General features: G+C 44.1%; 3 protein-coding genes across 4 annotated transcripts in view; 1 reads left to right on the top strand and 2 right to left on the bottom strand.

Moving 5' to 3' along the window:
- The window catches only part of camkmt (calmodulin-lysine N-methyltransferase), a 190,281-nt gene extending 187,046 nt beyond the window's left edge, over positions 1-3,235 (bottom strand). Inside the window, exons 1-3 of the mRNA XM_046357337.1 lie at positions 2,892-3,235; positions 2,064-2,248; positions 1,906-1,970 (exon numbers count right to left, since the gene is read on the bottom strand). Of these exons, the coding sequence (XP_046213293.1) occupies positions 1,906-1,970; positions 2,064-2,248; positions 2,892-3,059 (418 nt within the window). The 5' untranslated portion in view covers positions 3,060-3,235. The remainder of the gene's footprint in view (positions 1-1,905; positions 1,971-2,063; positions 2,249-2,891) is intronic.
- Positions 3,236-3,349: 114 nt separating this feature from the next.
- On the top strand, positions 3,350-17,123 carry prepl (prolyl endopeptidase like). 2 transcript variants are annotated; one of them, XR_006839552.1, is made up of 14 exons: positions 3,350-3,747; positions 4,071-4,196; positions 4,292-4,358; positions 4,483-4,704; positions 6,488-6,614; positions 6,769-6,985; positions 7,592-7,783; positions 8,192-8,398; positions 8,671-8,846; positions 10,633-10,849; positions 14,694-14,843; positions 15,041-15,108; positions 16,431-16,519; positions 16,835-16,890. XR_006839552.1 is itself a non-coding variant. In XM_046355306.1 (14 exons), the coding sequence occupies exons 1-14, from the start codon at positions 3,607-3,609 to the stop codon at positions 16,907-16,909; spliced, it is 2,133 nt and encodes a 710-aa protein (XP_046211262.1). In that variant the 5' UTR covers positions 3,350-3,606; the 3' UTR covers positions 16,910-17,123. The 2 variants fall into 2 exon arrangements, 1 of the variants encoding a protein (XP_046211262.1); XM_046355306.1 differs by having other exon boundaries at positions 15,041-15,167; positions 16,835-17,123.
- Positions 17,124-18,559: 1,436 nt separating this feature from the next.
- slc3a1 (solute carrier family 3 member 1) lies at positions 18,560-25,747 on the bottom strand. The gene is given in 11 exon segments (XM_046357333.1): positions 18,560-19,131; positions 20,049-20,171; positions 20,451-20,633; positions 20,784-20,985; positions 21,672-21,796; positions 22,297-22,416; positions 23,814-23,939; positions 24,067-24,209; positions 24,321-24,500; positions 25,332-25,707; positions 25,709-25,747. Coding segments are annotated over 11 exon segments (2,046 nt in total). The 3' UTR covers positions 18,560-18,702.
- Between the last annotated feature and the right edge of the window lie 386 nt (positions 25,748-26,133).

Below are 26,133 nucleotides of genomic sequence, written 5' to 3'. Positions count from 1 at the left end.
GCCACTATACATCTGAATAATTACTCTATTATACTGAAGGGTCAGAGTGTATTTTAGTATTACCTATGACCCCTAGTTTACACCAGCTAGGCCTACATGTAACCCAGATATGCTAATAAGGGCAAGGGGACACACTGCTTATTATTTCTGGCTGTTTTCAGGTCCTTCAGGATTAGCTGAGGTGATGGTATATGCTGTGCTGTGTGACCTGATAATGTGGGATGACTGAGTACAGTCCCAGTTTTGACCTCTACTATGACCCTAGACCCCTGTGTAGCCATCTGGCTCACAGATGACCCTCTGATTCCCATAGCTATGAAGACACAGGATTAACCGGAACCAATCAGGTGACTGTAAAGAAGGCTCAACATACACTATGGGGTGCTAAGTCATCCACTCAAACACAAGCGGTACTTATTATCTTATTGATTCAAATCAGGATTAATCTATGCATAGGTCTACATAGCTACATACAATGATTACCGTGTGTACTGTTACATAACAACATACACTGCGTGGCGCAAACATTAAGGACACCTGCTCTTTCCATGACAGACTGACCAGGTGAATCCAGGTGAAAGCTATGATCCCATATTGATGTCACTTGTTAAATCAACTTCAATCAGTGTATGAAGGGGAGATGGGTTAAATAAGGATTTTTGATCCTTGATACAATAGAGACATGGATTGTGTATGTGCCCCATTCAGAGGGTGAATGGGCAAGACAAAAGATTTAAGTGCCTTTGAACGGGGTGCAGTAGTAGGTGACAGGCGCACCGGTTTGAGGGTGTCAAAAACTGCAACACTGCTGAGTTTTTCATGCTCAACAGTTTCCCCTGTGTATCAAGAATGGTTCACCACCCAAAAGACATCCAGTAAACTTGACACAACTGTGGGACAATTTGGGACCACCATGAGCCAGCATCCCGGTGGAACGCTATCGACACCTTGTAGACTCCATGCCACAACGAATTGAGGCAGTTCTGAGGACAAAAGGGGGGTGGAACTCAATATTAGGAAGGTGTACCTAATGTTTTGTATACTCAGTGTATATCCTGGGTGACAAATTATTTGTATTTTCTCTGTGGACCCATTTTCTGAAAGAGGAAAAGTGAACACACAGGAACACAGAATGAAAAGCCCAGACCACCAATGTTGTTCGACCACAGTCCTCAGCGATAATAACAAAACACTCAAGTTTGGGCTCACTTGAGAGGGAGCTAGAACACAGATAACAGCTTTAGCCAATCTGTTCCTTTCATCACATTTGTGGAATGCTCACCCCACTGGGTAGCAGGTATGTGGGCCTGTTAAAGGCCAGGCTGGTGGGGATCACATGATCACATGACCTGGCTGTCAGGCAGGCATAGAAAGAGAGAGGCAGCTCCCAGGCTCTCTCTGGCTCTGCTGTGTGAATACTGCTGATCAGCGCTGCCTGCTAGTGGGAGTACAGAGAGATGCAGCCTTCCCGGAGGGGTTCCCTCTTCTACAAAAAACCTCTGATTTACTGACCAAACTGTTACTCAGCGTTATATAAGACAATACAGGACAGCTGTCACCGTGGCAGCAGAACAGAAAACAATGTTTCCATTACCATGGAAAAACAGCTGCATGACCATCTCCTCAGGATACTGATTTGATTGGCTTCCACAGCTTAACATCAGATCATTTGTGTTGCATGAGACTGTGTTAAGTCCTTACGAAAAGGTGATCCTCAATCTGCCCTCAGCGATAATAGTAAAAATAGCCTTTTCTCACTCTCTCTTTCCAACAGGCTGTGTGACTCACCAGAAGAGCAATCGATGTAAGTGGGAAAATAGTGTGTTACCGGAGGTCATCATAGGGAGGTAGTCATAGGTTAAATGAACGCACACTCTTAAACATGTATATGGAGGATGTACTCACAGACATTCCCTGTATTGTCAAAACTGTTGAGAACCTCATTCACTCTGATGGGCCCGAGGTTATCTCTGGAAATGAATGAGAGAGAAATATGATTATACAGTGTGTGTGTAAGCTGCACGGTGCTCGGCTTAAACACAGGACAAGGATCTCAAACCCACCTGAGAAAGGCACTGAACTCTGGGAAGGAAGCACTTGTGTATTCCACCCACTGGCCTTCGGAGGGGTCATCGGCCTCTTGGTGCATGACACTGGTTTTGTTGAACAGGTTGAAGGATGAGAATCTCCGGACAGACACCTGCTTGACCTCTGAGTCTGCACTGTCCAGCTGTTTCTGTCTCAGCACCTGAGGGAGTGGGAGATATAGCAACTGTCAAACCACAGAACCTGACCTGCTTTAAAAACACCACCTCAAACACATGTACTGAGTGACATGGAGGATTTAGAACCTTCTATCTAGCCTAGTGATGAAGATCTGATATGGCTCCAGGCTCCATTGTTCATCCTTGAAACTGATCCCCACAGTTCCTGTAGTAGTGTGGTCATTAACTTGTCACAGGACACCTTTAGTTTATTACTAGCACTTGCATAGTCCAATATGAATTAGTGATGTTTTATTTGTATTTTTTATACTTTACAGTATTTGAAATGCAAGAGGATATTTCTGGAAACATTTTGTGTATCAGTGAAATGCCCATGTAAGGACAAAACCTCCCCCTCAGGTCATGCCCTCAAACTGTTATGGTTACAGCCCAACTGGGACAGAGGACTGGAGAGCTGTATATAATCTCAGTTACACATGTTACTGTAAATACAGATACAGGTCTATGAATGGTAAATCGATGATAAATGTATTTTAGCTAAAGCCAGTATATATCTAGATAGCTAATGGCGCAATTATATTAGCTAGCTAGCTAACGTTAGGCGTAACGCAACATTGATTCTGTCAGTTGATAACAAACCCATTGGAAATGTGACGCTTGTTTTACCTGTCGTAGGAGAGTCCATCTTGCACGAGCTACGTCGGTTCCACAATTAGGGTCTCGATTGGATTGGTGGTTGGTAATTAGCTCTTTTTCTTTATTTTCTGGCAATGATGGCAACGGCGATTCGTGATTTTTACATTTTTCTGGTTCACCTGTCAACTTCCCTTCCATCCTGTCTTCAGTGTTTTGGGCAAAAATAAATAAACTTCTAAATTATTTACAGTGTAAAACACACGGTCTAATAAAGCGAGTATGGCTCTGTTTGTTCACAGAATAGGAGAAGTAGTACAGTGGTAGCGTGACATCAACCGGTAAAACCCTTACTGCTCCGGTGCTGCTGGAGAAAGCATGCTACTTCCGTACACTTATGACATCAAGACATAGCAATTTATTACCAACATCATCGAACGCAGTATTGAGTTACAACTCGTATGCCGTCTGGGATTGATTAGTTCTGCCTAGTTATACGCCATCAAACAGCGCTCAATTCAATGTTTTGAAAATGTTCTGCTAGTATCCTGGAGGTTGCCCAACGGCAAAGGCAATCAAACTACATTTAATTACAGTAACTAACTATGGACTAAGAAGCGACATAAGAAGACATACCTGATACTGTTATTTTAAAAAGAATGTGTTCAAACTTGGGGTGGGGGTCACTTTCAAAACAATGATAGACATGAAATTATAGCTTGGTCGGTCAGTTACAGTGACAGCGACTATGTGTTCCATGACCAGTCTGCATTCGTGGCTCAGTCCTCTGATTCGGGGAGGTAAATTTAATCAAGTCTGGAGCCGTCTCACCTCCAAACCTAGAGGATTGATCTACCTGACGGATACACGTCGTTTCACAATAGTAAAGGTGCTGTAACTCGCTCTCTATTGGTGCTAGTTACACCGCAGACCTTTACTTCTGATTACTGTCCTCATCTAATATTTAAGGAATGTTTCTAGGGATCTGTTACTGACAAACATGCTAGCATTGTAGTAACCAAAGATGAAGTGGATATCGTAGAGAAACTGATCCTGTTGTTCGAATCTGATAGGCAATGGGGTCTTGTTTTTGTTGTAGGAAATGTACTCTCAAACGGTCAATCCAAATGTATAAAGGCACATATATTCAGATGACAGTCACACTGTGAGCATTTGTGCATACATTTCACCTAATATGTTAATGTCCTTCAGGACCCTTCCAGCTCCACTGTGGAATTCAACTCTCGTAATAAGAAATACAGAAGTCTGGAGAGGTCTTTCAAGAGAAGATTAAGGGCCATATACCAGAGGTTCTCCGAAGGCCCAGACAATACAACGGTAAAGTTGTGCCTGATGTTTTGGCAAAGGTGTCTAAACAACTAGCACTGGTTTAATAAAGTAGTCATTTTACTGACAAACAGCTGTCTCTCCAGATCCAGGGGCTTAACCACGTGTACTTCATGGAGGGGGATGGCATCTATAGAATGGACACCAGGCAGGGTAAGCACAATTTTCTGGACAGACCTTTCCCTAATCACACCACTTTCTACTACTGTCCAGAGCTGAAGAGAGGTAAATTACATTAAACAATGTAAGGTGTGGGTTTGTGACTGACTGGCTGCAGGTGACCCAGAGCCAGAAAAGGTGTTGTGTCTGGACTCCGTGGGGAAGGGAGATTGGAGCCTCCAGAGGTTGCGTCTCTCCCCCAATGAGCATGCCCTGGCAGCCACAGTGAAGACCCCCCACAGAGAGGAGGCCAGGTGTGTCCTGGTCAAGCTAGGAGACAGAGAACCTACCCTGGACCCACCTCAACCTCTACTCACCATTGACAAGGTTTTCAGCGTCGGTGAGAGAGAGGGTTAATAACATGGAGATAAACAATGTAGTGTTATACTGTGCCTTTGGAAACTTTTCAGCCTTATTATAAAATGTATTAAATATATATTTTCCCTCAAATCTACATACCCCATAATGACAAAGCAAAATCAGGTTTAGAAATTATTGATAATTTATTCAAAAATTAAAAAGTGAAATATTACATTTACATAAGTATTCAGACCCTTTACTCAGTACTTTGTCTAACCACCTTAGGCAGCAATTACAGCCGTGAGTCTTCTTGGGTATGACGCTATACGCTTGGCACACCTGTATTTGGGGAGTTTCTCCCATTCTTCTCTGCAGATCCTCAAGCTCTGTCAGGTTGGATGTGGAGCTTTGCGGCACAGCTATTTTCAGGTCTTTCCAGAGATGTTAGATCAGGTTCAAGTCCGGGCTCTGGCTGGGCCACTCAAGGACATTGAGACTTGTCCCGAAGCCACTTTTGCATTGTCTTGGCTGTGTGCTTATTGTTGTAGTCCTGTTGGAAGGTGAACCTTCGCCACAGTCTGAGGTCCTGAGTGCTCTGGAGTAGATTTTCATCAAGGATCTATCTGTACTTTGCTCCGTTCATCTTTGCCTCGATCCTGAGGAGTCTCCCAATCCCTGCCATTGAAAAACATCCCCACAGCATGATGCTGCCACCACCATGCTTCACCGTAGGGATGGTGCCAGGTTTCTTCTAGATGTGACGCTTGGCATTCAGGCCAAAGGGTTCAATCTTGGTTTCATCAGACCAGAGAATCTTGTTTCTCATTGTCTGAGAGTCTTTAGGTGCCTTCTGGCAAACTCCAAGCGGGCTGTCATGTGCCTTTTAATGAGGAGTGGCTTCGTCTGGTCACTACCATAAAGGCCTGATTGGTGGAGTGTTGCAGAAATGATTGTCCTTCTGGAAGGTTCTCCCATCTCCACAGAGGAACTCTGGAGCTCTGTCAGACTCACCGTCGGGTTCTTAGTCACCTCCCTGACCAAGGCCCTTCTCCCCCGATTGCTCAGTTTGGCCAGGCGGCCAGCTCTAGGAAGAGTCTTGGTGGTTCCAAACTTCTTCCATTTAATAATGATGGAGGCCACTGTGTTCTTGGGTACCTTCAAAGCTGCAGAAATGTTTTGGTACCCTTCCCCAGATCTGTGCCACAGACAATTCCTTCGACCTCATGGCTTGGTTTTTGCTCTGACATACACTGTCAACTGTGGGATCTTATATAGACAGGTGTGTGCCTTTCCAAATCATGTCCAATCAATTGAATTTACCATTGGTGGACTCTAATCAAGTTGTAGAAACAATTCAAGGATGATCAATGGAAACAGGATGCATCTGAGCAAGAATTGTGAGTCTCATAGCAAAGGGGCAGAATACTTATGTAAATAAGCTATTTCTGTTTTTTTATTGGTAATACATTTACAAACCTTTCTAAAAACCTGTTTTCGCCATGTTATTATGGTTATTGTGTGTAGATTGCTGAGGATTTTGATTTTTTATTAATCCATTTTAGAATAAGGCTGTAACTTAACAAAATGTGGAAAAGTCAAGGGGTCTGAATACTTTCCAAAGGCACCGCGTTTAGTATGGACTCTTCTACACAGAAAATCAGGTGTGTGTGTGTGTGTGTGTGTGTGTGTGTGTGTGTGTGTGTGTGTGTGTGTGTGTGTGTGTGTGTGTGTGTGTGTGTGTGTGTGTGTGTGTGTGTGTGTGTGTGTGTGTGTGTGTGTGTGTGTGTGTGTGTGTGTGTGTGTGTGTGTGTGTGTGTGTATAGAATGGGCTACAGATGACATCCTATTCTACAGCAGTCAGCAGAAACTCCAGTGTCACCATGTGTTCCGTCTGGACCTGACTGCCACTGGGACCAGAAGCACCCTGGTCTACCAGGAACAGCAGCCTGAGTAAGACTAACACACACCTCCCTTTGTCACACCTGTGTGTGTGTACATCATGTACTGTAATGTTTGGAAGAGGCCATGTTAGGACACGAGCCATTAAAACACAGAGAACATGTGTTAAAGTGCTCTGTTTTCTTAAGTTTTCTTTTGTCCACAGTGTGTTTGTTGAGGTGAGTCTTTCCAGAGACCGGAGGCTGGTGCTTGTTAACTGCAGCAGTAAGAGGAGCTCTGAGGTGTGGCTGATTGACAGCGCCAAGCCCCTTAAGAAGCCCACCTTGGTCCAGGCCCGCCTCCCTGAGCTGCTGTACCATGTAGAGCACTCCCACGGCCAGCTGTACATCTTGGCCAACACTGGACCTGGACAAGAGTACCAGGTAGCCTACTGCCTCAGACAACCCCATAGATATTGATAGAGTACCAGGTAGCCTACTGCCTCAGACAACTCCATAGACATTGATAGAGTACCAGGTAGCCTACTGCCTCAGACAACCCCATAGACATTGATAGAGTACCAGGTTAACCACTGCCTCAGACAACCCCATAGATATTGATAGAGTACCAGGTAGCCTACTGCCTCAGACAACTCCATAGACATTGATAGAGTACCAGGTAGCCTACTGCCTCAGACAACCCCATAGACATTGATAGAGTACCAGGTTAACTACTGCCTCAGACAACCCCATATATATTGATAGAGTACCAGGTAGCCTACTGCCTCAGACAACCCCATATATATTGATAGAGTACCAGGTAGCCTACTGCCTCAGACAACGCCATATATATTGATAGAGTACCAGGTAGCCTACTGCCTCAGACAACGCCATAGACATTGAAGGAAAAATATTCTCTATGGACAAATCAGTGGATCTGCATTCAAACAAACAGCAACCACAGTTGCACTCTGTGTTTGTGTGTGTACATGACGTGATAAATGCATGTGTTATCAATATAATATATGATTCTATTCTATGCTGTCCCAGGTGTTGAGGGCACCTCTCTCATCCCCCTCCATCAAACACTGGGTCCCAGTGTGTAGCCCTGGTCCTGGGACAGCTGTGAAGGACATGGAGGTGCTCCAGGACCACTGTGTGTTGGCCACCAGAGACCCCTTAGGCCTGCTAGCACTTCAGGTGGTCCCACTATCTCAGCCAGCAACCACATCCACCCTGCAGGTGACAGAAAAAGCTATATGAAGACATCTCTCTTATTTGATTAGTATCATTTTTATTCCACAGTTTTAAAATACATAAAATGTTACACCAGACAGAGAATACAAGTCAAGAGACTTGTTTCCATTGTGGTCCTTTAACAGGCTACTCTATTTCTCCTCCTGCTAAGGCAGTTGATTATCATTCTGATGGCCATGGCTATGTTTAACACTGCACTGCCTAGCCAGGTGTACTGGTAGTATACTATACCATGAAAGCTAGGCCTTAAACAAATACTGAAATTCCAGCAAAGCCATGAAACGACCTCTAACTTCCTTCATACTGCACACATAGACATAAAAATGGCATCCACAACTTAATTGCTAGAATCTAGCAGTATCCCTTTAACCAGAACTGTCCTCCATCTCTCAGCTGCCACCGTGGGCCTGTGCCATAGAGACCAAGAGGGCTGGGCTGGCGCACAGTGGCTGGTTGGAGTTCCTCCTGTCGTCTCCAGTCCACCCCCCTGTCCTGTACCGCTACTCCCCCAGGGAGTACAGGCTCCTCCTACAGGAGGACACAGAGGAACACAGAACCCCCCAGGAGTATCAAACCACCCGACTAGAGGCCCCCAGCCAGGTAAACTGGATCCGAATCGTACACACACACACTCAGAGAGGAAAGCCTCAAGAATACAATACCAAAATGATGGGTGTGGACTGTATTTTGGTAATCCACTGATGACCTACCAACCTACAGTAAGGGTTCACCATAGGCTCATGAAACACCATAGTCTAGGAGTTCACACACACATTAATTTCCCTCACACACAAACACAGTTTTCTTTTCAAAAACAGTATGTAATATTTTGTGTGTGTATAGTGATTACTACACTCTCTCTCGGCCTGTAGGACGGTTCCATGGTGCCACTGACTCTCTTCCACAGACCTATGTTGGAGGAGCTGAGGGGTGCTCCATTGCTGGTGCATGTGTATGGGGCCTATGGCATGGACCTTAACATGGACTTCAGCCCAGACAGAAGACTGCTGCTTGAGGATGGCTGGGCTCTGGCCTACTGCCATGTCAGGTAGCGCTACAACTCCCAAAAGCCTTTGCGCCACAGAAAAACTGTTCCTACAGGATAAAGTATGTTGTTGTGGGTGGCTATATTAATTGTTAGTGCTTTCATTGTAATGTTTTCTGTAGAACATATAGTAACAGTCAGAAATGTGGACACACCTACTCATTCAAGGGTTTTTCTTTATTTTTACTATTTTCTGCATTGTAGAATAATAGTGAAGAGAAACTATGAAATAACACATATAGAATCATGTCGTAACTAAAAAAGGTGTTAAACAAATCAAAATCTATTTTATATTTGAGATTCTTCAAAGTCGCCACCCTTTGCCTTGATGACAGCTTTGCACACTCTTGGCATTCTCTCAACCAGCTTCATGAGGTAGTCACCTGGAATGCAATTCAATTAACAGGCGTGCCTTGTTAAAAGTTAATTTGTGGAATTTCTTTCCTTAATGCGTTTGAGCCAATCAGTTGTGTTGTGACAAGGTAGGGGTGTTATACAGAAGATATATTTGGTAAAAAAAAGACCAAGACCATATTATGGCAAAAAGAGCTCAAATAAGCAAAGAGAAACCACAGTCCATCATTACTTTAAGAGATGAAGGTCAGTCAATCTGGCAAATTTCAAAAACCTTGAAAGTTTCTTCATGTGCAGTTGAAAAAATCATCAAGCGCTATGATAAAACTGTCTCTCATGAGGACCGCCACAGGAAAGGAAATACCAGAGTTACCTCTGCTTCAGAGAATAAGTTCTTTAGAATTACCAGCCTCAGAAATCGGCAACTGCACCTCACAGAGTTCAATTAACAGACACATCTCAACATCAACTGTTCAGGTGTTCAGGGGAGACTTTGTGAATCAGGCCTTCATGGTGTAATTGCTGCAAAGAAACCACTAAAGGACACCAAAAAGAAGAAGAGACTTGCTTGGGCCAAGAAACACGAGCAATGGACATTAGACATGAGCAATGGACGAGTAATGGACATTAGACCGGTGGAAATCTGTCCTTTGGACAGAGTCCAAATTTGAGATGTTTGGTTCCAACCTATGTCTTTGTGAGATGCAGAGTAGGTGAATGGATGATCTTCGCATGTGTGGTTCCCACCATGAAGCATGGAGGAGGAGGTGTGATGGTGCTTTGCTGGTGATACTGTCAGTGATTTATTTAGAATTCAAGGCACACTTAACCAGCATGGCTACCACAGCATTCTGCAGCAAATACGCCATCCCATCTGGTTTGAGCTTAGTGGGACTATCATTTGTTTCTCAACAGGACAATGTCCCAAAACACACCTCTAGGCTGTGTAAGGGCTATTTGACCAAGGAGAGTGATGGAGTGCTGCACCAGATGACCTGGCCTCCACAATCACTCGACCTCAACCCAATTAAGATGGTTTGGGATGAGTTGGATCACAGAGTGAATGAAAAGCAGCCAACAAGTGCTCAGCATATGTGGGAACTCCTTCAAGACTCATGAAGCTGTTTGAGTGAATGCCAAGTGTGCAAAGCTGTCATCAAGGCAAAGGGTGGCTACTTTGAAGAATCTAACATATATTTTGATTTGTTTAACACTTGTTTTTGGTTATTACATGATTCCATATGTGTTATTTCATAGTTTTGATGTCTTCACTATTATTCTACAATGTAGAAAATAGTTCAAATGAAGAAAAACCCTTGAATGAGTAGGTGTGTCCAAACTTTACTGATACCCTATATTATTATCTGTCTTGTAAAAAAAGGAGTTTGCAGCACTTCTGAATGTTTTACCACTCAGACTACATGTGTGGTTGTAGGGGTGGAGGTGAGCGTGGCCTGGGCTGGCATAGACAGGGTCGTATGGAGGGCAAACCGAGAGGAGTGGAGGACCTGGCTGCCTGTATCCAAAGGCTCTATGACCTGGGGGTGTCGAGACCCTCTCTGACCGCCCTCACCGCTCGCAGCGCTGGGGCCGTACTGGTGGGGGCGCTCTGCAACCTATACCCCCACCTCATACGAGCTGTCACACTACAGGTAAAACCTACCTGCAGCCTTCAAAAACACACACACACATTTCCACCCCTATTTTCTCTGCTCTCTCAGGCCTGAATCTTTACTTGTCAAAAGAGTAACTTAACTTTCCGTGCAAATACCCCATTGAAATACACAGTGGCGACCTGTAATTCAGGGCAGGTGGGGTAGAGCCGGTGGGGTTGAGCCCCACATTTTGAGTAGAAATTATTTAATTAATTAATTAATTAAATGTAATATATATATTATATATATATACATACACATACAGTTGAAGTCAGAAGTTTACGTACACCTTAGCTAAATATATTTAAACTCAGCTTTTTACAATTTCTGACATTTAATCCTAGTAAAAATGCCCTGTCTTAGGTCAGTTAGAATCACCAATTTAATTTAACAATGTTAAATGTCAGTATAATAGTAGAGGGAATTATTTCCTTCAGCTTTTATTTCTTTCATCACATTCCCAGTGGGTCAGGTGTTTACATACACTCAATTAGTATTTGGTAGCATTGCCTTTAAATTGTTTAACTTCGGTCAAACGTTTCAGGTAGCCTTCCACAAGCTTCCCACACTAAGTTGGGTGAATTTTGGCCCATTCCTCCTGACAGAGCTGGTGTAACTGAGTCAGGTTTGTAGGCCTCCTTGCTCGCACATGCTTTTTCAGTTCTGCACACATTTTTTATGGGATTAAGGTCGGGGCTTTGTGATGGCCTCTCTAATACCTTGACTTTGTTGTCCTTAAGCCATTTTGCCACAACTTTGGAAGTATGCTTGAGGTCATTGTCCATTTGGAAGATCCTTGTGCGACCAAGCTTTAACTTCCTGACTGATGTCTTGATGTCTTGCTTCAATATATCCACATAATATTCCTCCCTCATGATGTCATCTATTTTGTGAAGTGCACCTGTCCCTCCCACAACATGATGCTGCCACCCCTGTGCTTCACGGTTGGGATGGTGTTCTTGGGCTTGCAAGACTCCCCTTTTTCCTCCAAACATAACGCTGGTCATTATGGCCAATCAGTTCTATTTTTGTTTCATCAGACCAGAGGACATTTCTCCAAAAAGTACAATTGTTGTCCCCATGTGCAGTTGCAAACTGTAGTCTGGCTTTTTTATGACGGTTTTGGAGCAGTGGCTTCTTCCTTGCTGAGCGGCCTTTCAGGTTATGTCGATATAAGACTCGTTTTACTGTGGATATAGATCCTTTTGTACCTGTTTCCTCCAGCATCTTCACAAGGTCCTTTTCTGTTGTTCTGGGAATTATTTGCTCTTTTCACACCAAAGTACTTTCATCTCCAGGAACGCGTCTCCTTCCTGAGCAGTATGTGTACAGAACGCGTCTCCTTCCTGAGCAGTATGTGTACAGAACGCGTCTCCTTCCTGAGCAGTATGCGTACAGAACGCGTCTCCTTCCTGAGCAGTATGCGTACAGAACGCGTCTCCTTCCTGAGCAGTATGCGTACAGAACGCGTCTCCTTCCTGAGCAGTATGTGTACAGAACGCGTCTCATTCCTGAGCAGTATGCGTACAGAACGCGTCTCCTTCCTGAGCAGTATGCGTACAGAACGCGTCTCCTTCCTGAGCAGTATGCGTACAGAACGCGTCTCCTTCCTGAGCAGTATGCGTACAGAACGCGTCTCCTTCCTGAGCAGTAAGCGTACAGAACGCGTCTCCTTCCTGAGCAGTATGCGTACAGAACGCGTCTCCTTCCTGAGCAGTATGTGTACAGAACGCGTCTCCTTCCTGAGCAGTATGTGTACAGAACGCGTCTCCTTCCTGAGCAGTATGCGTACAGAACGCGTCTCCTTCCTGAGCAGTATGCGTACAGAACGCGTCTCCTTCCTGAGCAGTATGTGTACAGAACGCATCTCCTTCCTGAGCAGTATGCGTACAGAACGCGTCTCCTTCCTGAGCAGTATGCGTACAGAACGCGTCTCCTTCCTGAGCAGTATGCGTACAGAACGCGTCTCCTTCCTGAGCAGTATGTGTACAGAACGCGTCTCCTTCCTGAGCAGTATGCGTACAGAACGCGTCTCCTTCCTGAGCAGTATGCGTACAGAACGCGTCTCCTTCCTGAGCAGTATGCGTACAGAACGCGTCTCCTTCCTGAGCAGTAAGCGTACAGAACGCGTCTCCTTCCTGAGCAGTATGCGTACAGAACGCGTCTCCTTCCTGAGCAGTATGCGTACTATTGTTTGTACAGATGAACGTGGTACCTTCAGGCGTTTGGAAATTGCTCCCAAGGATGAACCAGACTTGTGGAGGTCTACAATGTTTTTTCTGAGGTCTTGGCTGATTTCTTTTGATTTTCCCATGATGTCAAGCAAAGAGGCACTGAGTTTGAAGGTAGGCCTTGAAATACATCCACAGGTACACCTCCAATTGACTCAAATAATGTAAATTAGCCTTTCAGAAGCTTCTAAAGCCATGACACAAATTTCTGGAATTTTTCAAGCTGTTTAAAGGCTGTCAACTTAGTGTATGTAAATGTCTGACCCACTGCAATTGCGATACAGTGAATTATAAGTTAAAGAATCTGTCTGTAAACAATTGTTGGAAAAATTACTTGTCATGCACAAAGTAGATGTCCTAACGACTTGCCAAAACTATAGTTTGTGAACAAGAAATGTGTGGAGTGGTTGGAAAACGAGTTTTAATGACTCCAACCTAAGTGTATGTAAACTTCCGACTTCAACTGTATGTATATATATTTTAATATCATTTTTAGGGGGGCTTGCCTGTTTGCCTGTGTCACATATAAGTTTGCAAACAATGTAAAAAAAAATATATGCACTACCATTCAGAATTTTGGGGTCACTTAGAAATGTCCTTGTTTTTGAAAGAAAAGCACATTTTTCATCCATTAAAAAAACATCAAATAATCAGAAATACAGTGTAGACATTGTTAATGTTGGAAATGACTATTGTAGCTGAAAACGGCTGATTTTTAATGGAATATCTATATGGGCGTACAGAGGCCCATTGTCAGCAACCATCACTCCTGTTCCAATGGCACGTTGTGTTAGCTAATCCAAGTTTATCATTTTAAAAGGCTAATTGATCATTAGAAAACCCTTTTGCAATTATGTTAGCAGAGCTGAAAACTGTGGTCCTGATTTAAAGAAGCAATAAAACTGTCATTATTTAGACTAGTTGAGTATCTGGAGCATCAGCATTTGTGGGTTTGATTACAGGCTCAAAATGGCCAGAAACAAATACCTTTCTCCTTAAACTTGTCAGTCTATTCTTGTTCAGAGAAATGAAGGCTATTCAGTGCGAAAAATTGCCAAGAAACTGAAGATCTCGCACAAAGCTGTACATTAGAGTGTCTAGAAACAGACACCTCACAAGTCCTCAACTGGCAGCTTCATTAAATAATACCCACAAAACACCAGTCTCAACGTCAACAGTGAAGAGGCGACTCAGAGATGCTGGCCTTCTAGGCAGAGTTGCAAAGAAAAAGCCATATCTCAGACTGGCCAATAAAAATAAAAGATTAAGATGAGAAAAAAAACACAGACACTGAACAGAAGAACTCTGTCTAGAAGGCCAGCATCTCGGAGTCGCCTAGTGGTTAGAGCAATGGGCCAGTTACCGAAAGGTTGCTGGATCGAGTCCCCAAGCTGACAAGTTAAAAATCTGTCGATCTGCCCCTGAACGAGACAGTTAACCCACTGTTCCCCAGTAGGCCGTCATTGTTAAAATGTATTTGTTCTTAACTGACTTGCCTTGTTAAATAAAGGATAAAAATAGTTCAAGTTACAGTATGGCCACATATCTTGAGTAAGGATTAGGCCTTCACCCTCACAAGTCACTCGTTAGGTGATATCTTCTATCTCCAGGCACCTTTCCTTGATGTGCTGGGCACTATGCAGGACCCCAGTCTGCCCCTGACGCTGGAGGAGAGGGGGGAATGGGGGGACCCCATGTCAGACCGCTGCCAAAGGGACACTATCGCCTCCTACTGCCCCTGTCATAACATTACACCTCAGGTTTGCTTATAAACCTTAATGTACACAACACAAAACCATAAAATAATATGCAAACATTGCCTAAACAACTTTTCAACTCTGTGCTTTTTCTCTTTGGGGTTTTAGGCTGCGTATCTGTATAGCAGTTTGTGACAACTGCTGAGATAAAAAGGGCTTCATAATATAAATGAGCGGTTTCGTATGTGTGTATTCCACAGCACTACCCCTCCATGCTGCTCACAGCCTACATAGAAGACAACAGAGTGCCTGTAGCCGGAGTACACAAGTACGTGGAGAGACTTCAGGAAGCAATTCACACACACCTCAATGGTCACCCTGTATCTGGTGAGTAGATGGACATGAAACAGTTCCTCTACCTAAAGCACATTCCAATGAAGGCTCATTGTCCCAGAATTGTCCATAGTTTTGTTCTTCCTGAAGAGCAGCAGTGTGGCCAGATTCATGTCCCACTAGAGGAGTGTGTGTTCCTCAGGAGACTGCTGTAATATTTCATTGCTAGAAGTGTAAGAGTTTATTTCCAGTACAGAGCAGAGGTCACCTTGTAGCACAGCAGCTCTATGTGAATCAGCATCAGCAAATCATACCGATTCCCACAGTGAGGGACTTACTCTAGCTCGTTACCGCTCCTTAATAATCTCACATCAGGCCTTTATTGGCATGGGAAACATATGTTAACATTGTCGAAGCAATTGAAGTAGATGATAAACATGTGAAATAAATAAATGAATAGTAAACATTACACTCACAGAATTTCCAAAGTCATATGTCTATATACAGTGTTGTAACGGTGTGCAAATAGTTAACGTGCAAACGGGAGAATAAATAGACATAAATGTGGGTTGTGTTTGTACATCTTTCTCTCAACCACACACTGTCTCCTACTCTGTTGCTCACACACACATTCACTCTGTCTAATTTCCTGTCACTCACAGACACACACACACTTGTGTGCACAGGCAGAGAGGGTCTCTCACTAATCTCTACCGCTCTCCTCTGTCATTGATAAAGTGCTGATCGCACACCCACAGCCGGGTTCATTAGCATGTTTATGAGATAGTGTATCAGCAGGAGAGATAGGGAACAATACACTGGGCTCTGGCAAGGTCAGGAGGAGGCTTGTGAAACACAGCACATGGAGGAGAGAGGGAGGGAGGACAAGAGGGAGGGAGGGAGGGAGCCTAGGAGAGCAGAAGTCAGATTAGAGAGAAATGACTGAGGACTTTTCAGAATTAGAGCTCCTCTTGTTTCCTTTGCTCTTCTCATCAAGCTGTGATCACAGGAGGAAACACTACAGAACACACCAGACACTCACTACATTATAGAGGAAACATCTATTGCTGTTGTACCCAGCCTAAAATATCTTCGCTACTATATATTAAATTACCATTTTGCTACTAGAGGGACTGGATATTGTTGCACCCCGCCTGACTGCAGCCACTGATGGCACATTCCGATCAGAACCCTTCATCCCTAATGACAACCTCTGATGTGGTCATGTTGAGAGATCGGCCACTTGTATTGGACATGATGAACCATGCTGATTTGTTTGCTAATTTGTTGTTTGTGTGTTGTCATCTCTGTATCCAGAATCTGAGCCCACACCCAGTGTCATTCTGGACCTTCAACCGGGAGCAGACCACTTTGGCCCAGGGGACTTTGAACTGTCTCTGACTGAGGTATCTATGGGTTCTCTCATGATATCCCTTCTTTTATAGAGTCCACGACAATATGAACTGATCAATCTCTGACCCATAAACCATCTAAGTGGCACCCTATTCCATATATAGTGCATGAGTTAGTGTAGATTTATGAACACTACATAATCATAAACACTGTAATAAGCATCACTAACCTGCCAACCAAGGTTGTTGAGTTATAAAACATGTTGGCATTGTTGATATGGACTCAGGTAAGAGGATTACACTATTATACATTGCTGTTCTCAGGCTGACCTGACAGCCCACTCCTGTCTCTCTCCCTCCCCCACTCAGAGTGCTCGACAGCTGGCCTTTCTCCACACAGAGCTGGGCCTGAACCAGCAGAAGACCAAAAACAGGTGGAAGTAGGAGAACTCATCAGAGCCATATAGAGATACATGTGTGGTTGACCCATGGAGGATTGAGTCAAATAAAATAAAAATTTTGGGGGTACGAACTCAAAATATAAAGATCATTTATTTATTTTTTTAACTGAGTTACAGTTCATATTAGTAAATTGAAATGAATTAATTAGGCCCTAATCTATGGATTTCACATGACTGGGAATACAGATATGCATCTGTTGGTCACGGATACCTTTAAAAAATTGGTGGGGGAAAAAAATCAGAAAAACAGTCAGTACCCACCATTTGCCTCATGCAGCGTGACACATCGTCTTCGTATAGAGTTGATCAGGCTGTTGATTTTGGCCTGTGGAATGTTGTCCCCCTCTTCAGTGGCTGTGAGAAGATGCTGGATATTGGCAGGAACTGGAACACGCTGATGTACATGTCGATCCAGAGCATCCCAAACTTGCTCAATGGGTGACATGTCTGGTGAGCATGCAGGCCATGGAAGAAGTGGGCCATTTTCAGTTTCCAGGAATTGTGTACAGATCCTTGCAACATTGGCCTGTGCATAATCATGCTGAAACATGTGATGGCGGAGGATGAATGGCACAAAAATGGGCCTCAGAATCTCGTCACTGTATCTCTGTGCATTCAAAATGCAATTGTGTTCATTGTCTGTACCTTATGCCTGCCCATACCATAACCCCACCATGGGGGCACTTTGTTCACAATGATGACATCTGCAAACTGCTCACCCACAAAAAAAAGCCATAACGATGTCTGCCATCTACCTGGTACAGTTAAAACCAAGATTTATCCGTGAAGAGCACACTTCACCAGTGAGCCAGTGGCCATCGACGGTGAGCATTTGCCCACTGAAGTCGGTTACAGACCCTTGTGAGGACGAGGAGCATGCAGATGAGCTTCCCTAAGACGGTTTCTGAAAGTTTGTGCAGAAATTCTTTGGTTGTGCAAACCTTGTTTTATCAGCTGTTCACACTGCAAAATTTTCTAAAATTATGTTGGTGGCTTATGGTAGAGAAATGAACATTTAAACACTCTGGTGGGCATTCATGCCAATTGCATGCTTCCTCAAAACTTGAGACATCTGTGGTGTTGTGTAACAAAATACTTGTATTGTCCTCAGCACAAGGTGCATCTGTATAATGATCAAGCTGTTTAATCAGCTTCTTTATATGCCACACCTGTCAGGTGGATGGATTATCTTGGCAAAAGAGAAATGCTTACTAACAGGGATTTAAACACATTTGTGCCCAACATTGTGGAGAAATAAGCTTTTTGTGCTGATGGAACATTTCTGGGATCTTTTAACACTTTATATGTTGCGTTTATATTTTTGTTCAGTATACTTTAAAATGACTAAAACCAAATCAAAACAGTGTAGTAATGATAACAGACCTACATTTATACAGTTTCTGGACTGTGTCCAACTCACTGGATAGAGGACTATCTTTTGCTCATTTTGACAGTGAGGAAATAACACATTTTCAATGCAGCACCCGGACCTCGTGAAGACCGAATGCGGCCCACGGGGACAAATGAGTGACACCCCTGATCTGCAGTATGACAGTCGTGACATTAGAAGGGTGAGAACTGCAAGTAAGTTGTTTCAGCTGCATATTTGTGGTGAGAAGAGAATGACATTTGGAAAATTAATGCCGTTTTTAATGAGAACAAATAAACAGTCAACTTATTTGAACATACACTGACTCAATCACAGCCAGTCTCATCATAACACATTTGATTGTAGAGGACATGGTGATTTCTCCTCCCACTCTGAGGCTGCAGTACTCAGCACTTATACAGAATGTCCAAGACTCCCAGATAGCAGGCCTTCTCTGAGACAAAACACTGAGAGGCGTGGCCAGGGTTGAACCGCATGTGGGTGGAGTACTCAAGTAGCAGCCCCTCCCCTCGCGCCGTGGCAATTGAAGATTTAATCACCGGCATCCCATAGTTTTCCTGCTTGGTACTCATATGAAGTGTTAGCTGCTCCGGCAACTCTGTTATGGCCGAGAGGTTTATAACAGAGTCCGCTCCAAAGTTGAGCACCACGAGGAAGGCCTTGTCCAAGCCGTCTATCTCCCTCAGAAAGGCAAAGACATCCGCATCGCTCCAGATGTAGCACATCCAACCCCGATGGAGAGGCAGCTGGGCCTGTCGCAGGAGACTCAGGGCCCGGTACTGAGACAGAACCGACCCGCTGTCTTTCTGCTGAGCCTGGAGAGGGCATGGAGAATAGAACAGAGAATTGATTGTATCAATCTGATGACAGTGAACTACTATACAGACAACCTCATAATACTGTTCTTTTCACTCCCACCAGGTTTTCATGATACTGTATTTGTGCGCAAAACTGCTTGATTTTGCTGCAGCAATTCTGACATTTTGCATGGTGATATGCAATGATTTTGTCCAATTTGTCGCGAAAATGCGCTGACGAGGGGAAAAGTTTGTTGATGTGTGGCTTGATTGAACCATACCATGCAGTAAATGTGCAATGATTAGTTGAAATTGCGAGGCCTCTATGTATTGCGGTAATGGGTCATTTTTATGAGACGATATTGTGACGATTTGCCTGTTTAATGCAGAAATGGTGCAGTGATTGGTCAAATTAGCATGCCCTTTCATAATAGGGGTGGCAGGTAGCCTAGCGGTTAAGAGCGTTGGGCCAGTAACCGAAGGTTTGCTGGTTCGTTTCCCTGAGCCAACTAGGTGAAACATATGTCTGTGCCTTTAAGGCACTTACCTCTAACTACTCCTGTAAGTCGCTCTGGATAAGAGCGTCTGCTAAATCAACGTTCCCAAACTCGGTTCCCCCAGGTGCACGTTTTGGTTTTTGCCCTAGCACTACACAGCTGATTCAAATCATCAAAGCTTGTTGATGAGTTGGTTTATTGAATGAGCTGTGTAAGAGCTAGTGCAAAAACTGAAAGCTGAGGCCCCAGGACCGACTTTGGGAAAAACCCTATGCTAAATGACTCAAATACAAAACGCTAATAATATGCAGGGAATTGTTGATTTTACACGGAACACGGAATCCTGGAGAGACTGTTGTTTCAATGTTCCACTGCGCTCATGACTTTCACTCAGGAGTATAACCCAGATCTCATCACTAAAAGAGGAGTGTACTCTACCTCCACATTAACTGTTGTGTGGTGTGGGTGCAAAGGCAGCCAGGTATGATTGGCATCACTGAAGCCAGCATTCGGCCCATCACTCCACTGCATGGGGGACCTCTGAGGGTCACGACTGGCATTCTACAGCATGGAACAGGCACATGTGTCAGCATTAGAGTCCTAGATGTTGACTGTTGTACAAGCAGGCCCAGAACAGGTTGAGTGCTGATCCTACTGTAGACCAACGGCTTGTTCAATAAAATGTTCAACTGTTACAGAATGTTCAAATATAAATATCTTGTGTAGAAAGAGCTACAATGGTCTGTCATGTAGAATATGGAATCATGTCAGCCCGGAAATTTCTATCAACGTTCAAAACATTTGACTTCAGTGGATGCATTCTAGGTTCAGTACACTTACAGGGTTAAACTTTCCAAAGGGGTCCTGGATCTCGTCAATGGTCACATTGATGTTCATCATGCCTATCTCCTCTCCATAGTAAGTGGTGGGTGTGCCGGGCAGGGTGAGCAGTAGCATGTTGATCACTTTAATGTACTCCTGGCCAACACTGGAGGAGATACGAGGTTTATCGTGGTTCCCAACCTAAAGACAGAATGGAACCATTCCTCAGGGGGAAATGCTGTTTTTGATGTGCAATTCTTATCAATACAGCTTTGTATCTGCTATCTCATAATGTTACACTGCATTTTTACATGTCTGATGTTGACAAGTTCTGTTTTTCTAACCACTTACCACCCAGTTTGGCCATTTCCCTACTGGCATGTTGGCCATCCACAGATTGACCAGGCCTTGAGCCCCAGTTCCAGTCAGATCAGTTGGCAGGTCCATCAGATAGAAGTTGAAAGGGAAGTCGCTCTCTTTAACGTAGGGTGTCCCATAGTACATCATGGTCTTGTCAGTCTCCTCATAGTCATAGGACTCAGCTACCATAAACCTGTTGGACGTTAGGACAATACAAATTGAAATATACCACTAACTTCAAGGTGAGTCAGAATATGAAAAATCTGTAGCACTTGATATTAAGTTTCCATTATACCTAGGTAGTACAATGTACAACATGTTTATAATAATGTTGTTACTGGAGTAATAACAGCATTTTTTTTTTTTTTTTTTTTACTCCTTTTCTCCCCAATTTCGTGGTATCCAATTGTTGTAGTAGCTACTATCTTGTCTCATCGCTACAACTCCTGTACGGGCTCGGGAGAGACGAAGGTTGAAAGTCACGCGTCCTCCGATACACAACCCAACCAGCCTTACTGCGCATCCAACCCGGAAGCCAGCCGCACCAATGTGTCGGAGGGTACACCGTGCACCTGGCAACCACTGCGCCCGGCCCGCCACAGGAGTCGCTGGTGTGCGATGAGACAAGGACATCCCTACCGACCAAGCCCTCCCTAACCCGGACGATGCTAGGCCAATTGTGCGTCGCCCCACGGACCTCTCGGTCGCGGCCGGTTACGACAGAACCTGACGGCGAACCCAGGGACTCTGATGGCACAGCTGGCGCTGCAGTACAGCGCCCTTAACCACTGTGCCACCCGGGAGGCCAATAACAGCAGTATTACACATGTATAAAGGGTTACTGACAAATTATGGAAGGTGAAATGGATAGTGGGATACCTGTATCGGCCTGGCTCTCTACTGTAGACGTCCATTTCTCCCCTCCAGGCCTGCAGGATATCATGCAGCCCTAACTGAGTGGTGGTGTAGTCATGGTGGAGCTCAAACTCTGTGTCAATTGTATCCTGAAATGGGTGAGAGAGGGGAGGAAAGAGGAAAACCAGGGCCAGAGGGGGGAGAGAGAAGACGGGAGAGATGGTATCAGTGGAGGTTACTTCCTCCACAATCCTTCTCTAGTTACTGTGCTACCGCTGAGGCTTGGTGTAATTGTGCTGAATTAGGAAAATAACGGTGACTCTTAAATCCAGAGAAATATGCTCCTAGTAATCCCTTCCCTGTGAGAACGTAGCCTATCAGAAAGCCTGGCCTCTCGTTCTCTCCAGGGGAAAGTTCATTCCCCTATGCTGAACAATCTGGTAGCCTGTTATAGTATGCCCATGCTATTACTCTGTGATGAAGTAATGTTGTTAGGCGTCACTTTACATTAAAACATACTCATTTTGTCAGGCCTTTGAGTGCCTTTCTTAGACCTTTTCTCTGTATATAATTCACAAGAGTGATTCGGGGGAAAATCTGGTACAGCCTACCCCACGATCAGAGGTATATGGGCTGAAATGATGCTTACAGGATCTTGTTGTGGGTCCACTTGGGGCTCATCCCTCAGGTGCTTGGCCTCTAGGATGTGCTTCACAGCGTCCATACGGAAGCCATCCACTCCCTTCTCCAGCCAGAAACGAACAATCTCCTGAAGAGAGATGAACGGAAGCAGTTATACAGGGCCTATGGCTTTTAAAATCACATAGAAAATCTGCAGCGTGAAGAAAGCAGGGCTCAGTTTTTTTTCTTCACGTTTCCTTGCATTTAATCCTAGAAAAATTCCCTGTCTTAGGTCAGTTAAAATAAAGTGGTGATCCTAAGAATATGAAATGTCAGAATAATAGAGAAAATGATTTAGTTCAGCTTTTATTTCTTTCATCACATTCCCAGTGGGTCAGAAGTTTACATACACTCAATCAGTATTTGGTAACTCATTGTAACTCATGTCCAGTATAATGTCTGCTTGTTCTCATAACTAAGGTCCACAGATGTCACTTGGCACACCTAGTCACTCATCAATAGATAAAACACAGGTATACACTGGTTATACATGGTCCGTGACCTGCACTTTGGGCTCTCTGACTCTGTCTCCAGTTGTAAAAACCATAGTAACTACTCAGAGACCTGGCCACTAAAGCAGAGGATATAACATCAATCAATAACCACAGCAAATGTAGCAACACATTGGTAAAGGCTGCTGAGATCCCAGTTTTGTACTTGCGTGAACATAGGAGATGGCCTGGATTATTTTCTCTCGGGTAAACCTTACTATGCCAGCTAACTGAGTATAAAGGCTTCTCTGTGACATGAGAGGGACACCAGACTCTCTCTTGCCCCGGCCTAGGTAGACTCACGTGAGAAGAGACTAGAGGAGGTGAATGGGGCTGAAAACAACTCCTCTCTGTTCCTAATTCACACAGCACGTCAATCATCACCTAAAACAGGGCTAGGCCACTCTCACTCTCATTCATCACTCAGCCCCCCCCCTCTCACTCGATCATTCCTTTGGAAACTGGGTCTTATAGCTAGGAAATAAATCATGTCTATAACATGATAAATGTATCATTATTTGATTAAAGAGATTATTTTGTATACTTTTTTGCCAGTAGTTCTGAAAGTAGCGCTCATGAGCCAAAAGTGGTCCCCGAAAATGGCGTACAACGTCACATATGTGCAGATACGTGCACCGTGTCATTGCTCTCGCTCTGCTGTTTGTATCTTGTTTGCTGTCACTTAAATGGCAAGGGGCTGAAGCTCATTGTCTACAACTGGAATTGTTTGGGTTCTAGGGCTGGCCCACATAGGGGTAAATGTAGGGAAAATGGCGCAGCACAGCTTCCAAAAAACTTGTCGCTTTCATACTAGGGATTTTGTGGCTAATTGAGGTAACACAGTAATTCTGCTCATAGATTATGCATGTATAAACTACACAGACACATCCAGCCCAAAGCGAGAGGTTTCAAAAATACTTACTAGTCGCCAAAGTTCGGAACATGTCTTTAGATCGGCCACATATTGTGTGTGTGTGCATGAGTAATATCTTACAGTCATCTCTCTCCGAACATGTGGGTTGCGGAAGTTGAGGTCGGGTTGCTCCTTGAGGAACTGGTGGTAGTAACACTGCTGCCTCTCCTCAACATACGTCCAGGAGGCGTTCCCAAACACACTCACCTGGGTCGAAGACACACACACACACACAGGGGAGTACAGTTATTTGGTTAATACTCTGTTCTGGTCATCCCTCTACAAATAGAACTTAAATAATGATAATCAATGACAGAGTGAAAATGATCCTCACCCAGTTGTTGGGGGCGTGGGTAGTATTGCAGTTGGCCCAGATATAGTAGTCTTTGTACTGTACATGTCCACTACTGCTGAGGTTGAACCACTGGTGCGTGTCACTGGTATGGTTAGGGATAAAATCCATGATCAGCTTCAACCCTGGGGGAAGAGAGGTCAAAGGTGACACTTAGGAGAGTGGTGGAAAATAAGTGAGGAATTGTACTACTATTACAGTTATTAAAATATACATATTTTGTCCAAATTGCTCACCTTTGTCATGCATGGCAGCGAGGAGGTCATCAAAGTCTTGCATGGAGCCAAAGAGTGGATCGATGTCTCTAAAGTCTTCCACATCATAGCCAAAGTCTTTCATGGGAGACTTGTAGAACGGACTGATCCAGATGGCCTTGATGTTCAGGTACTGAAAGTGATCCAGTTTATCCAAGATGCCTGAACATAAGGTGCAGCAATGTTAATCAACAGTGGCTAAACTAAATGTCTGTGCATGAACCTTAGAACTCTGACACACATCATTCTTAGCTTTCTGAAATTTGACACTTACTATCTATATAGTTATTGTGCAATATTCAAGGTTTGGCTTTAATCTATTTAACTAGGCAAGTCAAATTCTTATTTACAATGACGGCCTACACCGGCCAAACATGGACGACGCTAGGCCAATTGTGCGCCGCCCTACGAGACTCCCAATCACGGCCGGTTGTTATACAGCCTGGATTCGAACCAGGGTGTCTGTGGTGATGCCTCTAGCACTGAGATGCAGTGCCTTAGACCGCTGCGCCCCTCAGGAGCCCAATATCTACTGTACCATAAAGGACCAGACCTCTTAGCTGGAGCTGTGGTAGTTCTTATAGAGGAAGGCTACAGTAAGAGTATTGGGCCTGTAACGGGTTTGTTGCTCAGGATGTTATGTATCCTTGATTACGGGAAATATGAGGGGATGTTTGGAGACTGATGTTAATGACCACCTAATGTACGCCTGTAAAACGAGTGATGCGTAAAACAAGTGCAATTCAAAGCAGGAACAACAATCCTCTGACTTCAATACCCAGTGGTAATGACTCCATGAAAGCACTTATTATGTTCTTAAATAGACTCATCAAATAGAATGGTGTAGCCATAGGCCTAGTAATATGCACCATAATTCATAGGAGTTGGATAGTGCTCACAGTGCGAACCAAAGTTTTATGAATTAGTAATGAATATGAACACCAAGTAGGCTACAAGAAAATAGACTACTCTAAATAATTAGGAATATACTACCTTTGAGGTCTCCGATACCATCGCTGTTTGAGTCCCTGAAGGAACGTGGGTATATCTGGTACACAGGAGACGACTGCCACCAGCTGAGGCAACGGGGCGACATAACGATCACCGTGATGGTCAGTGCGACCAGCGCCAAGATGCACACAATGGTCAGCCAGAACAGGATCTCCCGGGGCAGTCGGTAGCGAGCTTGGACTGAATATAAAAGCAGGACCTCTTTAGGCATGCCCGCGTAAGGTTTGATTTGGGTATAAGTATCCTCCTCTCTACCCGGGGACATCTTGACCGTCGAAGTCCTGTTCTCTTCGTCTCCACCAACAGCATCCTCTGTCTCGTCATCCTCATGGAAGCCCGTGTTTTGGATGCACTCCCCCCAGTTCCATACTGTTACCGTTGGCTGTACCGGAGCTCATGTCTTGGAACATGTGCCCGTCTACTTCTAAATCCTTTGCTGAGATTAACCGACTCCTTGTAATCATTCATTCAAACAACACTCTATAAAAGGTAGCTCTAGTCACAGGGTCCATAGTACAACTCCCCCGGAATGTGGGAAATTGGAGAGTTGTAAACGTGTGGTCAGAGATTATCCTCTTGCTCTATTTGTTGGTTTGAATGCAATGGGCTTGAATACATAGAGTTAACTTTAAGACTGAATGCAGCCACATTTCCCTAGAATCAGAAGATTAGAATTGTGAGTGAACATCTTTAGATTATGATTTATGTGCAATTTCTTTTGGCACAACTGTACTATAAACACTATGACAAAACAGATGTCATTAATATAAAGTCACCATTTTAT

This window comes from Oncorhynchus gorbuscha, linkage group LG07 (assembly GCF_021184085.1).
Source record: "Oncorhynchus gorbuscha isolate QuinsamMale2020 ecotype Even-year linkage group LG07, OgorEven_v1.0, whole genome shotgun sequence".
NCBI lineage: Eukaryota > Metazoa > Chordata > Actinopteri > Salmoniformes > Salmonidae > Oncorhynchus > Oncorhynchus gorbuscha.
This window is presented reverse-complemented; position numbering and strand designations above follow the sequence as displayed.